A 15,525-nucleotide genomic window follows, 5' to 3' on the forward strand; every position below is an offset into this window, starting at 1 on the left:
GCTGTGGTTTGAGAAATATTCACCGAAATAATTACTTTTCGCTCACTTCTCCTGAGAAAGAGTGTTGTTTTGGTCGCTCTCGGTGCGACAGCTATCACTGGAGACAGAAATCTCTGCGGCAAATTTTTTGTTCGCTATCCCTTTAATCTTCAAGGTGAGGCTCCAAGCAAATAGGAATTCGCGGTTTGATTTTGTGCCCATCTTTTTCTGCATTGGGTCATCGGTACTATAGAAGACACAAGGCATGGTTCTTCGACGAGGTCGGCCACAGGTAGTTTTCTGCCCCACTGCCACTGTACTTGCGGTGTGTATTACTACAACGTTTGAACCAAAGTTTGTTTCGTATGGAGACGTCAGCTGGTGACGTCAGTTGGGGAGCAATGTGGGGCTAGTTTGTGCGTACTCCTGACTCCTGAAGTTGTATTGAACTCAAGCTTCTTGTCCTGTGTCCTCGGTGAGACCCCAGGGTTAAATAGCTCTAGTTAAGTGCGTTTCAAGCTTGGCGAGGGAGCGCTCCTCCGGCGATGGTTCCGACACTTCACTCATGCAGAACGAAATAAGTTGCCGGTTTATATTGCGCCATACTACAACAAAGTGTGTTATAAACTAGAGTTCAACTGTTTAGTGTAACGGTTGCGAAGGTGGTAGGTTTCCGCCCTTCCGAACACTTGGTGGTTTTTGCATGTGCACCACTGCGTGAATCGCTTTTACTTTGCTGGTACATAATGCTCCTGAACTGGGAAGCTTTGTTTGAAAGCAGGGATACTGTGCTCCTTAACGGAACACCATTGTAGACGGCGTTCAGATTGGAGAGAATTCACCGTGCACGCCCCTAGATTTATAAGTTTGGCCAATTTCCAACTTGATAAGGTTGTAATATGCCGTGCTGTGCGGCCACGCATTAGAGCGCGATAGGGAGGTCGATACTAGGCCGGTGTCACTGAAAATGGGAACCATGTAACGTGAAAAAAATAATTTTCGTGGTAACCGAAACACCGCACATAGTGCTGTGAATTTCTGGACATTGAACACAACAAAACCACATCGAAAAATGGGACACTGTATATTTTCCCGATTAATATCGATCAAATGCTGAAGAAAAATACTTAGAAATTTAATTTTTAAAACTTCTGCCATATATGCAGCAAAAAAATGTTTGTGCAAGGAAATTTTCAGCCTCTCCATTCAATCGGGTTTTCAAGTTGCTGTGAATACTTAGGAATGTCCCATGGTACAGAGAGAGAACAGCTATTTTTCTAAACGAATCTTATGGCGGCTGCATATGCCGGCCAATTAACTGCAGCATAGCTCTGCCTAAAAATGCGAGACAGCCTACGTGGATAAAATTATGCGAGGACGCTGAGAGATAATTCTGTGAAAGTAAAGAAAAAATAAACGAAATAAGGTAGACAAAATTTGGAAGCCCTGGGAGAATAAACAGGCTAATCAAGCTCTTTGTGTTTCAGGCACCGTGCAGTTCCTGGCCTTTCCTCCGTTTGCCGTTACCTCACTAGCAACGGCACAAAGGGCCGAGCCGTCGATACATGAGACCACATGCGATAGAAGATCTGTTGGTGTTTTCTGCTGCACTCCTTGCTGCATTGGACTTTGCACGTTCGCTTGCAGTTGCTGTGGCGAATTCTCTCCATGCAGATGGCCAGAAGGCAGTCGTTCCAGCACGAGAGCAAGCAGCGATTCCAGTCGGGTGGGTAGTCGGGCGTCCTGAGTCTAGTGTGACGGGGTAGCGCCTCTTCCCGTATGTTTCGGATCCATGGATTGGGCGTTGACTCGCAGACGCACCTGCCCTGGCAGCACACGATTAGCCTAGAAGGACACCGACGCATCTTCCTTCGTCGTAGCTAAGGTGCAAAACGAAACAATAACAATCAGAAAATGACCCCAGCAATTTGCGGCGAATTTACTAGCGACCGTATGTGTCTCACTTTTGCTTGGCTGATATTTTTATTGTTCTTTTCTAGATTTCCCACTCATACAGGCATCAATTACATGCTTGAAATGGCCAAAAACTTTGTTAAATTGAAAGCATGTCACGGAAGTACTTCGTTAAATCGCTAAACAAAATAAGCTTTATTTCATGAAACTAAGATCGAGAAATGGGAATACTTTGCTACATCGCGGATTTTCTTACGTCAGTGTTCGTTATATAGATGGTTGACTGCATTAACTTTGTTTACAAGCAACTCCATAATAGATTTCATGTCAACCACAGCGTTCTTGTCGTGTTTTCACGTCTTCCATGGTCGGCCATTTTGGTACGACAATTCGGCCACGCTGACTAAGACGTACATTCGCGTAATGGCACAATTATGCGCTCGCATTGATAATACCACGCCATGAAGCTACCTTATAGGCATATAGCCCCAGCCTTCTGCACAGCCATTGCAGAACAGAAAATTTCTAGAACCACTTTGTATTATTAGCGAATTTATATATTCCAACTTTTAAAATTTGTATGCAGTTGGAAGGCGCCTAAATTGCCCAGCACTGAACGTTTACTGGAGTCATACCCAAAAACGCATGCAACTGGCCGCGTCCTAAAGGTCGCCAATTTCTTGTCACCATAATCTAATCGGGGAGCTTCGTCTAAGTGTTTTTCTGACCACCCAGATTCCTCAGCGGAGCGTTTCAGTAAACTACTGAACATACGGGCACTGCTCCTACCGACGCGCGCGTCACGTAGTGTGTTGCTCATAGCTGTGACGTTGCAGTCGCTAACTATTGAACGCCTCTATGAAACCATACCTATACGTACGGCAGGTAAGGAGCGCGCGTACGGTAAGACGCGTGAGGCCTGTGCCAGACCAGCCGCGGGGCAGCGCTAGCAGCATGCTTGCTCATTGCCGATTGCTGTTGAAGAAAATTTTAATTGCGCTACTAACATGACACAATCTTCAAAATACAGAATACAGAAATTATAGCTTAGTGGGGGGTGTAATATGCATCATGCCTTTTCTTTTTTTATGCTTTATGATTTCTTTTTTTTAAATTGGCCAGATATAGAATATTAAGCGTTTCCTCTGTTTCAGTTTAAACATGCAGCACCTTCTGCTTTGCTGCTGCACTTTGTGAGAAAAAAAAAGATAAAGGAGGCCACGCGAAAACTCCATTTCTTAACGCGTCCTTCCTCGCCAAGTAATGGAGCTTACTTCAAAGTAATTTAGTTCGCCAGTGGGTCACTCTGACCCATGGAATCATGCTACCTACCCTTACTACCAAAGAATCTAATGGGAATGTTGCCGAGTAGGCTGCGCTGAATTGACGTCACAGCTTTCGTCACGTCATATTTGGCAACGAAAATTCTAGGGCTGTTAATGTGACACCATACTACCGAGTGCATAGGCAACTAAGAAATCTGGGTGGCGTTGCTAAAATACCCTGAACAAACGAAAAGTTTGGCATGGGTCAAAACAGCTCATGCTTTAATAAAATGTCGATGGAAGCACGTCGAATGTTTCTGAGTTTCTAACGATATACATAAGCCGTGTCCTGGAAAGTTCAGAGTTGCCCACTGTTTTTCTACACGATTACCACACCAGCCACATGATGGCTGGCTTTAGTAAGTACGAAGGGCCATAAGTTCACCTTGAATTTCTTCATGCCAAACTATTTTTGTTTTTGATAGTTGGGCTGGCGTGAGAGAACGAAACTTGCGATGCTTTGTTGCCAGCATTATTTGAAAAGTGGTTGCGCACCATTACCGCCCAAGCACTGGGAAGGATGCTCACGTGGACATGTTTTCGTGAGAAAACTATTCTCACTAAACTGTCTTGTAATACTAAAGTCGTGCCGAACACCACGCTTTGGTGTTCTGTGCCCTTTTTCACTTGTCTTGTCATTTATCCATGAGCGTAGAGAGGGATAGTGCTCGTGAGAATTCTCCGTTGCTGAGAACGTTCAGATTTTCTTCTGTCGAGAGAGAACAATCGCAATAGATTTGCAACAGAAAACTAGTGGTTAGTAACTCCGATTGCTTTCGACACACTTCTGCAGTGCACTGACATTTCTTCTGGAGGCCCTTGTGACTAAGGCCCTAGAAAAAGTGAGAAGCGCAGGTTTGAATGCTCCATTTATAACAGTGAATCGCAATTTACGTTCTTGTACAATCAGGGAAGGGGCCAATTGTTAGATTAAGCTACCCAGGCTCCATCTCTCAAGCACTATGAACTATATTTTATTTATTTTCCATTGAGAGATAATCATTCGGATACTCAGTTTACATTAGGGGTAATAAATTACTTCCTACAGTCCCAACTGAACTAACCTTCCATCGAAACTACGTCTCGCGGGTTCAGCCACATTATTTCCATTCTTGAGGTGCACAAGTACCAGTCGCTCTCCATATGGCATGATAGGTAGAACGGTAATAAAATAGTCATGAGCTAGCTCTTGTTCACTCGCGTTTGTAGTCAGTACAACTGTACGGGTAGAACGCAGTAACAATAAAGCAAAAACAATCAAATGGGTTCAACATTTCTGAATGGCGGTACGCAGTGATGCAATAAAAAGCACACTGATTTCCGACCTTGCACGACGTACAGTCATCGCTGCGGGGACGACAGGCCTTGAGTGGATTCTGCGTCGAATTTGGATTGAGAAAACATCATGGCGAAAACCATTAAGCCTGAAACTTCTGCTTACAGAGTGATGAACAGGACATCAGAATGTGGGCTTAACTGAGTATCCATGTTTTTTTTTTTCTATTGCTGGAAGGGTAAGCTACTTTCTTCTTTGTGAGCGGCAGCGCGTCTCAATCGTTAAAGAAAGCAGCTAGAGCAATTATTGCTGGCGTATAATTACGCATCATTGTCTTCTGAGTTCGACTAATGTTCTTCTTGTTTTTTTTGCATGCAAATAAAAAAATACATCCCGCGCCCAAAAAAGGACAATAAAGGAGAATAATTGGTCAGTTGGGAGCCTTTATGAGACAAATTGATTCCACGAAACCTTAAGACTTCGTGATACAGAAACATCAACGCGAGTTGTAGCTGCCAACAATTCGTAGCGCTCTGTGTGCAATGAATATGAGATGATTACGCAGAATACATGTTGGTTCAATGCGAAGTGGAAGGTGTAGTTTTCACGCCAGGACCAAGTGACAGAAAACGAAAATACCACGTGCCTAAACATATAGACTGGCTGCGCATGCGTGCCACCAGGCTCTCTGTATCGGCGCAGTGATCCCGCCAAGAACAGCGTCAACAGGCACAGATGAATTCATATATCGCATGTTGCGCACCGTTTCCGATGGGCTGCGCGAATTTTGGCCTTTTTCGGCAGTCTTTCGACCGTGTTTTCCTAGGTTTTGTGCTCAATCGACGACGAATTCGAGAGGACCACGAGGATACTGCGTTTTTCCGCAAGTGGGACCTAATTTCCTCGATTTTTGGACTTTGTGTGTTCAACGCAGCACGTAGCTGAGGCGCTGAGGCTACCGGGCCCGCGGCGTCCCCACCGGAGGATCGTTTGCCGCTCGTGGTCGCGCGGAAGTTGTGAATCATGGCTACTATGGAAGGAGCGACTACGCACGAGGAATCTTCGGTTCCAGGAGAATGGTACGCTAGCGAAGGAGGGCGGTACGTGGCGCTAGAGAAGAGCGGAGAGAAAACTGCGAAACAGCGAGCCCGGCAGAGGCAAGCAGGCAGGAAAATGGCGGCCAAGTCGATCGAGCCTCAGCATACGCGCATTCCAGACGGCGCCGAGAAAATTCTTCTCCGACCACGTGGCGGTCTAGTTAAGCTTACCAAATGTGGAACAGCATATCTGACTGACATCATCAAAATGTCGGTGGGGATTCACCCACGCGAACAGAAGGAAGATATAATAACTGCAAATATGAAGCAGCACTCCGTTCTTGTGATCACTACGAGTGCGGAGAGGAAGCTGAACTACGCCAGCGTGAAACACCTCATATTCGACGGTGAACAAGTGGACACTTTCGCCTACGTGGCCACCCCCGAACACTGCGGAAAGGGAGTCATCCACGGGGTTCCACTCGGATACTCCATCGAAGAAATTCTGTACCGCCTAGACCGCAAGGATAACCCCGGTTTCGAGGCGTCCGCAGACTGGGCGAAAATTCACAGTCGATCTTCATTCTCTTGAAGGAGAAAGAAGTGCCAAGATGGATTTACCTCTACGGGGCACCGTACAGATGCCAGCTGTACCGTAAGAAATACGAAGTGTGTGCCGCCTGTGGCCGTTTCGGGCATCGCACTGACGTGTGCCCGGACCCGACGAACGTCAAGTTCCATGGCTGCGGCCTCGAGAACCCGTCAAGTGACACAGGTGTGAGCTGAAATGCCAGCTGTGCAGCAAAGGCCACGCCCTAGGAGACCCCAAGTGTCGAGAACTCTTCCGCACTCCCTATGAAGTGAAGAAGCCACAGTGGGAGAAGATGGAACAAGCAACGACGACTGGTGGGGGACATCAAAGTCGACAACGCGAACCCAAAGGGGGAAAAGTCTTCATGTTCCGCGAGGACTCTTTCCCAAAACTGGAAGCAAATCAGAGCAGACCATCGCCGCCGCCCAAAGGACGCACCGGTTTCCGTACCAGGAGCCAGTCCAGGGGGCGCTCGAGCTCAAGGGGCCCTGCCAACCCATGGAGACGAGGCAGGAGCGAGGAGCGTAACGGTGTGAATTTCGCGGGCAAGGTCTCCCAGGAAAATAATCAGAGGGATAAATGCGACGAGGGAATTGAGAAATTAAAGAAAATGGTCGAAAAACTAACGGGGATAGTCGATTCGCAACGGTCAGAAATCCAAAACTTAAAGAAATCACAGAGGCAGGCAACCCCTCCTCCGCAACAACCGATTAGGCAAATGCCCCCCCCCCCCCCAGGCGGCACGTCAACAGCCGCAAGGAGAGGATAAGATGGTCACAGAGGCGTCCCTCCCGCCACCAACGCAACGCAAAATTGAAGACGCCGGCCCTATGCAGGCTATAGAGAAAAGGGTCGTAAATTTGCAAAGGTTAGAGGCCAAGATGAATGAATTTACGAACCATATCAACATCCAAATTCTAGCTGTCCTCGGGGCAGTTCAGATACAGGCCGAGGAATGCCAAAGGCTAAGGAATGAGACGGTCGCCATGAATGGGTGGCAGCGGAATATGGAGCAGATCGTCACGCAACTGCAAAATGGCCCGGCGCGCAAATGAAAATCAGATCTGGCAGTGGTACTGTCACGGCTTCCGGCGCAAGCGGTCGATTCTGCAACAGTACCTTCCGCTATTAGATGAGACTCCTTTGGCGATTGCCCTCCAAGAAACTGGAGGACCCGCAGAACTGTCAGGCTATCAGGCATTTCATAGTGGCAGGGGGGAGAAATCCTCGGTCACAACACTCGTGAAAAGATATATCGCGGCCATTGAACACGATCTGGAGTCGAGAGAGATCGAGGACGTGTTTGTCGAAATTCTAACCGGAGAACAGAAGGACCCTAGTTTATTCCTTCTAAATTTATACAGCTCACCCAGGTAAAGGAAGGTGAGGTTGAGGGCTCTGCTTCGCAAGGCCCTCAAAATTTCAAGCAACCAGCCACTGTTGATAGTGGGGGACTTTAATGCACATCACCAGGAATGGGGGTACCCGCGCGAAAGCCCGAAAGGTAGACAGCTGTGGGAAGATACGCATGACATAGGGCTCACTCTGCACACAGACCCTGAGAGTCCAACGAGGGTGGGCAATAGTGTTAGTGAGGATACATCTCCAGATCTGACATTCTCAAAAATCGTTAAAGATCTAGAATGACATAATTCGGATCAAAATTTTGGCAGCGACCACTACATAATTGTTTCCATACTGAAAGAGGGCCTTCAAACGCGCAGGGCTCGCGCGCCGGCCGTCGCTGAATGGGATAAGTTTAGAGATATCAGGAGAGCGCAGGAACAGGGGCCCATCAGAAACATCGAGGGATGGACGACCGCGCTCAAATCGGACGTTAGAGAGACGACAAAAACGCTCGAAGGGAATAACTCCCTGGAGAAAGCGGACAGCCGTCTTCAGCATATGTGGGAAGCTAAGCAAAGCATGGAGCATCGTCTGAAAAATCAGAAATGGAACCGCAACCTCAGAAGAAGGATTGCTAGGCATAATAAGGAAATCGAAGATTATGCTTTTACATTATGCGAACAAAATTGGGCCAACAAGTGTGACGAAATGGAGGGGAACATGAACCTCTCCAAGACGTGAAACATCCTCCGGCACTTGTTGGACACTGTAAACTCGAAAACTCAATCCGGTATAAGACTGGCAAAAGCTAGGCACGCGTTCGTAGGGAACGATGATTATTTCATGAAGAAATAATTGAGACGTTTGTGGGGGACACATCGTGAACTCCACTACCCGACTATGGTGGAGCGCCTAACGAGGCGTTGGATGCCCCCATCACAGAAGCGGAAGTGAGGCCAGAGATGGTAAGACTCAGAACGAAGTCGGCTCCGCGCCCTGACGGGGTAACGAACAAAATGCTCAGGAACTTAGACTTTGATTCCATTAGTTATCTAACGAAGTACATGCGGGAACGCCGGAATAAAGGATAGCTCCCACAAGAGTGGAAGACGGCAAGCATTATTTTAATACCGAAACCCGGAAAGCCTCCGCAATTGGAAGACTTACGGCCAATTTTCTTAACTTCATGCATCGGGAAATTGATGGAGCACGTCGTCCAGACCAGACTGATGGGCTTCATGGAGCAGGGTGATCTGTGGCCACATGAGATGGTCGGGTTCCGACCTCACTTTTGTACGCAGGACGTCATGCTCCAAATCAAACATGATATAACAGACTCAAGGTCTAAAGATGCAAAAGCAATTCTGGGACTGGACCTCACGAAGGCTTTTGACAACGTAAATAATGCGGTGGTCCTGGAAGGGCTGAACAAGATTAATGCAGGTACCAGGACATATCGATACATCAGGGACTTCTTGACGGGAAGAACTGCCTGCATGAGGTGCCAAATGCTGGAATTCCCCACAATTTAGCTAGGAAGTAAGGGTACGCTTCAAGGATCAGTGCTGTTTCCCCTACTCTTCAACGTGGCTATGAGAGAACTCCCCGAGCAATTGGCAAAGCTCGAGGGATTAAAATTTAGTATATATGCGGGTGATATCACCCTCTGGGTCAACCGGGGAAGTGATTCCGCCGTCGAAAGCCTGCTCCAGGCCACCACCGACATCATGGTCGAGTACGCGGCCGAGAAAGGCCTAGCATGCTCGCCGCAGAAATCAGAATTGTTTATATACAATCCGAAACACTTAAGGTGCACGGCACCGTCGGAGATCAAAATTAAAGTCGCGGGTAAGGAGGTACCAATAGTCGAGCAAATTAGAATCTTGGGCCTGATTCTCCAATCACATGGCCACAATGGCGAGACCGTCAAGAGGCTGCAGAATTATGCAATAAAGACCCTGAGCCTAATTAGGCGGGTGGCCAGCAAAGGCCGAGGGCGTACATATTCAGCCGGGTGAGCTATGCAACGCCATATTTCGATTTGCAAGGAGTTGAAAGAGAAAATATTGATTCTCTAATGAGAAAACGCGTAAAAGGAGCGCTGGGACTGCCCATGTGTACATCAACAGAGAGATTGATGGCTCTAGGAGCACACAACCCATGGGCAGAACTGGCGGAAGCGATGCGAACCGCTCAAATTGAGAGACTTAGCACCACGAGGACAGGAATAGCCATATTGGCCAAAGTTGGAATAAATCCGGACAGAGGCCCCACCCAGAAGGTGGAAGTAGATAGGGAAGTGAGAAAAAATCTAATTATCCCCCCTCCCCCCCTGCCAAAAAACATGCACACGGAACATAGCAAAGACAGGAAGCATAAACGAGCCGAAGCATTAAAAATTAGATTCGGCAATATTTCGGAACGTGAGGTGGCCTATGTAGACGCGGCGGGAGGTAGCGGCAGTTTTACGGTGGCAACGGCCGTCAGCGGCCGGGGTATCCCCGTGACCGCTGTCACTCTGCGCGGGCGCAACATAGAAGTTGCCGAGGAAATTGCGATCGCATTAGCTTGCGCTGGAACGGACGTGAAATTTGTGATCAGTGACAGCATAACTGCCATACAAAATTTTAGCAAGGGAAGGATCTCGCCTTTAGCAGCCAGAATCCTAGGCCAGAGAAACTTAGATAGAAAAAACCAAATAATTTGGACTCCGACGCAGAAAGGCGTCCCCGGCAACGAGGAGGCCCACGAGCTGCCTCGAGATCTCTACCGCCGAGCCGCTACGGGGCCCCTCGATGACCGAGGGAGCGGAGAGCGCATGCTAAAATATGGAGAGATCACGCAGCATTATAGATTGGCTCGTAGACTGGTATCCCCGCCAGACCCAAAATTAAAAAAAAAACAGACAAGCAGTCGCGTGGAGACGACTACAAACCTATACGTATTCGCACCCGGTTATGGCGAACCACATATTCCCCGAGGCCAGGAGCGATAGATGTATTCTTTGTGGGGCGAGAGGGACCCTCGACCACATAATATGGGAATGTCCGTACTCTCCCGGGGGAGCGCACAAAATAGCTAGTAGAGACACCTGGAAGAACCTGCTGCGCAGCTCGAACTCTGATCTCCATCTCCAGCTCGGCCAACTGGCTGAAGAGGCTGCTGGGACCCAAGACCTCCCAGCCTGCATCTGAGGCGGCGGAACTCGCCCCCTGACCTGCGTGTCGGGGGGTGGGTAGATCACCTTATCCGTTGGACAATAAAGTTTATTATGTCAATCTTTCGTCCGTATTTTTCCGTTTTTTTTCGGCACTTCAGTGCTTCGCACTGCACAAATATTACACCATGTACTTTCTTAAGCAGGCTCACGTTAGCCTTAGATAATTGCAAATAAGATGTGTGATAGGATCCATGGGAATAATTTAGTTTGACACCAATACATATAGCAAAATAATTCTGCTGTCTATGGGTCTATACCTCTCTGCCTTTCTGTGAGTTGAGTGGCATTGCGGCAAAACCGACACTCACGCAATCCTAGAGATTACCGAATAATCACAGCAAGATTGCAAGCCATCTATGATATTCATCAAACGTTCAACGACTGAGGTACAACGCATACCGTCAGGTCTTCGAACTTCGCCATCCGGCGTGTTGCGAATGCGTCTTCCTCCTCAGGATATGCCTCGGCAAGGAAAAAACCTGTTGAAAGTATATTACGAAAACTTAAATTTACTTGTCATTAAATGAAAATAGCGTACGCGAGAAAGCAGGGCAAAACTTACCTGACAGATGTTCATTATAAAATATCAAGACGCCAAATGAACGGACATACACGTGAGAAGAGAACGGGGCAGGGCGCCCTGTCCCGTCCCCCGTCCCCTGTCCCCTGTCCCGTCCCCTCTCCCGAACGGGACAGGGCGCCCTGTCCCGTTCTCTTCTCACGAGTATGTCCGTTTATTTGGCGCCTTCATATTTCATAATAAACAGCTACCAACTAGCCCAACAAGTGCTTTTATGACAGATGTTGTTGCATTTGTCATGTCTCTTTAGGCATTCTCAAAAGTTAACCCCTGCGAACATGGATTTTATATGGACAATAATATTTTATAGGGTTATTGTGTAGAAATCGGAACTCTATACTGCTTCAGTTTTTATTCGTTGTAGTCAATAGTATATTAAACGGCGTGGCATTGAATAGACTTGATACTTACGCTTGATACGCTTCTAATTAGCTACATTGAATAGAATTTCAATACAAGTGTTATTACGAACTCATTTCTGAGAAATTGAAAAAGTTTGCTCAGAATTAACACAGCGGATTTCATTTACAAAAAGGTTCTTTTCGTATACGGTAGAAGCAGTTTTGCATGGTTAAGAAAATTGGTAAACGTTAAATAACGTGGTAATTTTGTTATTATTACTCTATGTGCCATAAGCTTTGCTCGTTTTCTTTTACAATGCTCAAATAATATCTGTGTACGTCTGCACGAACAATGTATATGTAGGCAGGCAGATTTCACTTGCAAAAGTCAGTAAGAGTTCATTTCTGATACAAATTGCACCTGCTTACCGGATCACTCATGTTAGTGGAGCGTATGGCTATATCTCCTAAGACAGCGGATTCTTCAATGTGTGGCAATGTGGCACTTCTATTGCCTATTTGATGTGCTCTGTGGAGCATGGTTGTCTAGTACTGTATATATTGTAGCCTTTGTGGTGACAGTGAAGAGCAAGTTAGTGCCAATACTGGCTTTTGGGGCTCTACTGCTTTATTAGCTTAGCTTTTACCCAGAAAGACAAGTAACGATAAAACACGGCGAGCGCAGTGGTCATTTAAGCTTGTTTACCAGCCTTACGGTCGAAAAACGTCGTCCATGTACATAATTAGCTTTGCTTTCCAGCGGAATCGTTGATGGTCGCGTATGTTCCAGAATGTGCATTACTATGAGCTTCGCAAAAGCCATCAAAGTATCAATTTCGGCCCACATACGGGGAGTGCTTAATGCCGGCTTCAACTCCGCCGCAGGATGGCCCGGCGTTGCACTACTTTAGAGATCGGCCCTCGTATGGGGAGCGCATAACACCTGCTTCACCTCCGCCGCGGGTCGGCCCAGCTTTGTACTATCTTCAGGATTAGCCCATGTATGGGGAGTGCTTAACGCCTGCTTAAGCTCCGCCGAGGGTCGGGTCGCCATTGCACTATCTTGGGGTTCGGCCCATGTGTGGGGAGTGCTTAACGCCTGGTTAACTTTCATCGCGGGTCGGGCCAACATGGCACTATCTTCGGCATAGGCCCACGTATGGGGAGTGCATAACGCGTGCTTAACCTGCGCCGCGGGTGGGGCCGACATTGCACTATCTTTGGGATAGGCCCACGTAATAAAGGGAGTTTTTTGCTTACCATAACGACACGAAAATTTCCTTGTACGGTAGAGGTATACAGCTTCGCTGTATAATCCCGCAAAACCCACCTGAAGAATACCGCTTGCGGTAATTCACTTATCACTCAAGCAATATAGCGGCACAACGCATTGCAACTGGAAAAACATCTTATGCATGACGCGTGTACAGCATCGGAACTCCCCTCTCTCTCTCTCTCTCGGGCTTTCCTATAAAAAATCTGCGCCATTTAGCGCCGCAACCACGAAGCTTCCATTTGCCTACGACAAGCATGGCGCGTCAGTGCATGGAAAGGGAAACGCATATTGCTGCAGCGCGGCTTCTCTGCCGCGCTTTTTATTTGGACACATTCCGCGATATAGTGGCGCGCTGTCGAGGAGCCCATGCGCAGTCTGTGATAGGAGATGCGTGGTGCGCTGGTCCATGTGAACGCCGAGAATCGCTCAGGTTCTGGCTGCACGCTTAGTGGCACAGACTCCGCGACCCAAGTTGACGAGACATACATTGTCTTTTCTCGTCTCTCGTCTACATTTTGCGCTGTTAACAGCAGGATGGAAAAGCAACAAGCTGCTATTCTAGCAAAATATATTGAAGAGCGGAGCATGGCCACTCCATTCATGGCATCGGTCGCTAAAGAGTCGGGTTGCTGTCATTAAAGAGAACATGTGAAGCGAACTCGATTCTGCTCAGCACGGGAAAACTCCCGAATTTTTTCGCATGATACATTCGCCTGGTCGGAGCCATAGATCGCGAAATTGGGTAGACGTAATGACGCCGGGCTTCTCTGCCGCTACGCTGCTGCCACTGCATGCTGCTCCAGTCTGTCCATGCTGCACCGTTTAACGGTGATGTCGGCGGAGAGTATGACTCTACCGAGCGTGAGAGGAATTGAAAGGATTGTTTTGGTGATTCCACAGCGGCACATTCTCAGTGGCGATTAACTAGCTACTGAAGTTAGCATCAAAGATGTACATTGAAACAGCACACGTCTGCTGGCCATGTGAGACGACTATTGGAGCCGCCACGCGCAATAGTACATTTATGGCAGCTAGTGCCCATGCACGCAAAGGGAATGGAGTAACGCGTGCCTTTTCCTTCCACAGCTCGAGATGATGATGGTTTATTGGCATCCCCTTCCAAACTGGACTTTTACACAAATAGTCATCTAGCCTGCTTTATTTATTCAGGTATACTTAACATGTTTTCCATTCCAGTATCTTTGTATACATCTCTGCAATCGTTTTTTTAAAGCCTGTCTATTTTCCATGAATCGTTACCTATGCCGCTAATGGATGCGGTCGTATCAATTTCTTCCTTGCATTTTCCTCCAATACGCTTAACGTCTCTTGCTTATCTAGTCTGCTACCGACTGGCACACATGGAGCGCAATAACGTGCTTTAAAATTACGTAAATGTTCCGCCACCCTGCACTGAATCCTAAACACCTTCAGTGCCTCTCACATCACATCGCAATGTACCGCTTCATTATTATTCGTGGCATGACATAAAAACAATAATGTCATGATTAGCATGACATGACTAGAAGGCATCTCCTGACATAAATGACATGACATGCCTTACAAGACATTAACAATGAATGCCGTCACATGACACGCGTATGTAGCATGGCCAAAGTGGCATGAAATGCAAACATGTCATGTATAAAATATTGCACGACATCTGACAATTTTCATTAGATGTCATGACATGTATCACATGACATGGCAAGGACATGTATGGGCATGGATGGGTGACATGAATTACATCACTTGTCATGAGATGACAAGGGTTACGTGCATGCTTGTCATGAGGAAGACATTCATGTGTGGTGTCACATGCGTGACTTATAGGGGATATGAATGACATGGAATGACATGAACCTGCGTGATATGTATCCCATGAATGCGTGAGATAAGATGAATGACATGTCATGACATGATGTCCATATACTGTGTAACCCAAACTATCATGTATATCATAATATCATGACGTGGCGCAAATATCGCGACCAAATGCATGTGATGTCATTCACGTAATCATTCATGCAAGTCATATCATGACACGCATGCCGTCAGATTCATGCCATATTATGCTTGTTGGCTCATGCGTGCACAGCATAACACACATGCATGTCCTCCTTGTAGTGGCATGCAATTCGTTTTATAATTGCATGTAATACATATCCAGATATATTCCAGTGCAAGCTGACAGACAGACAGTCAGACAGACAGAGAGACAGGCAGACAGACAAAGTGCCTACAGTAGGCAGACATTCTTCGCAATTATGAAGCATGAAGGTAAAAGCGTCTAGGCACTTTCGCAAGTTGGCTCCTGCTCCCGCGTTAAGGGAGAAAGAGAAAGAACTTTCGTTCAATAAAGACTGTGCTCGTTTACACGGGTCGGAGCCGCTCTTCCAGGGCCCCACTGGTTATATTTTATTAAGCTTGTTATTTTTGAATATATGACACCTCAGCCAGATGCCGAGATGAGTCTTGTAATGAAAGTTAGAAGTCTTCTAGAAGCTGCAACCAGTTCACAGCCAGTCGCCCTCTCTGATCTTCCCGAGGGCTACAGCTCTGCCTGAAAAAAACAAATTTGTTACATCAACGCAAATTCTTTTATAGAAAAACTGTCTATGGCTGAAATCCCGGGATT

At 47.1% G+C, this 15,525-nt stretch overlaps 1 protein-coding gene across 1 annotated transcript in view; it reads right to left on the reverse strand.

Moving 5' to 3' along the window:
• Window positions 1-1,046: 1,046 nt before the first annotated feature.
• LOC135899053 (uncharacterized) overlaps window positions 1,047-15,525 on the reverse strand; it is a 52,366-nt gene continuing 37,887 nt past the window's right edge. Inside the window, exons 2-4 of the mRNA XM_065428299.1 lie at window positions 11,090-11,169; window positions 10,562-10,687; window positions 1,047-1,859 (exon numbers count right to left, since the gene is read on the reverse strand). Coding sequence (XP_065284371.1) covers window positions 1,503-1,859; window positions 10,562-10,687; window positions 11,090-11,169 — 563 coding nt within the window. The 3' untranslated portion in view covers window positions 1,047-1,502. The remainder of the gene's footprint in view (window positions 1,860-10,561; window positions 10,688-11,089; window positions 11,170-15,525) is intronic.

This window comes from Dermacentor albipictus, chromosome 7, assembly GCF_038994185.2.
Source record: "Dermacentor albipictus isolate Rhodes 1998 colony chromosome 7, USDA_Dalb.pri_finalv2, whole genome shotgun sequence".
NCBI lineage: Eukaryota > Metazoa > Arthropoda > Arachnida > Ixodida > Ixodidae > Dermacentor > Dermacentor albipictus.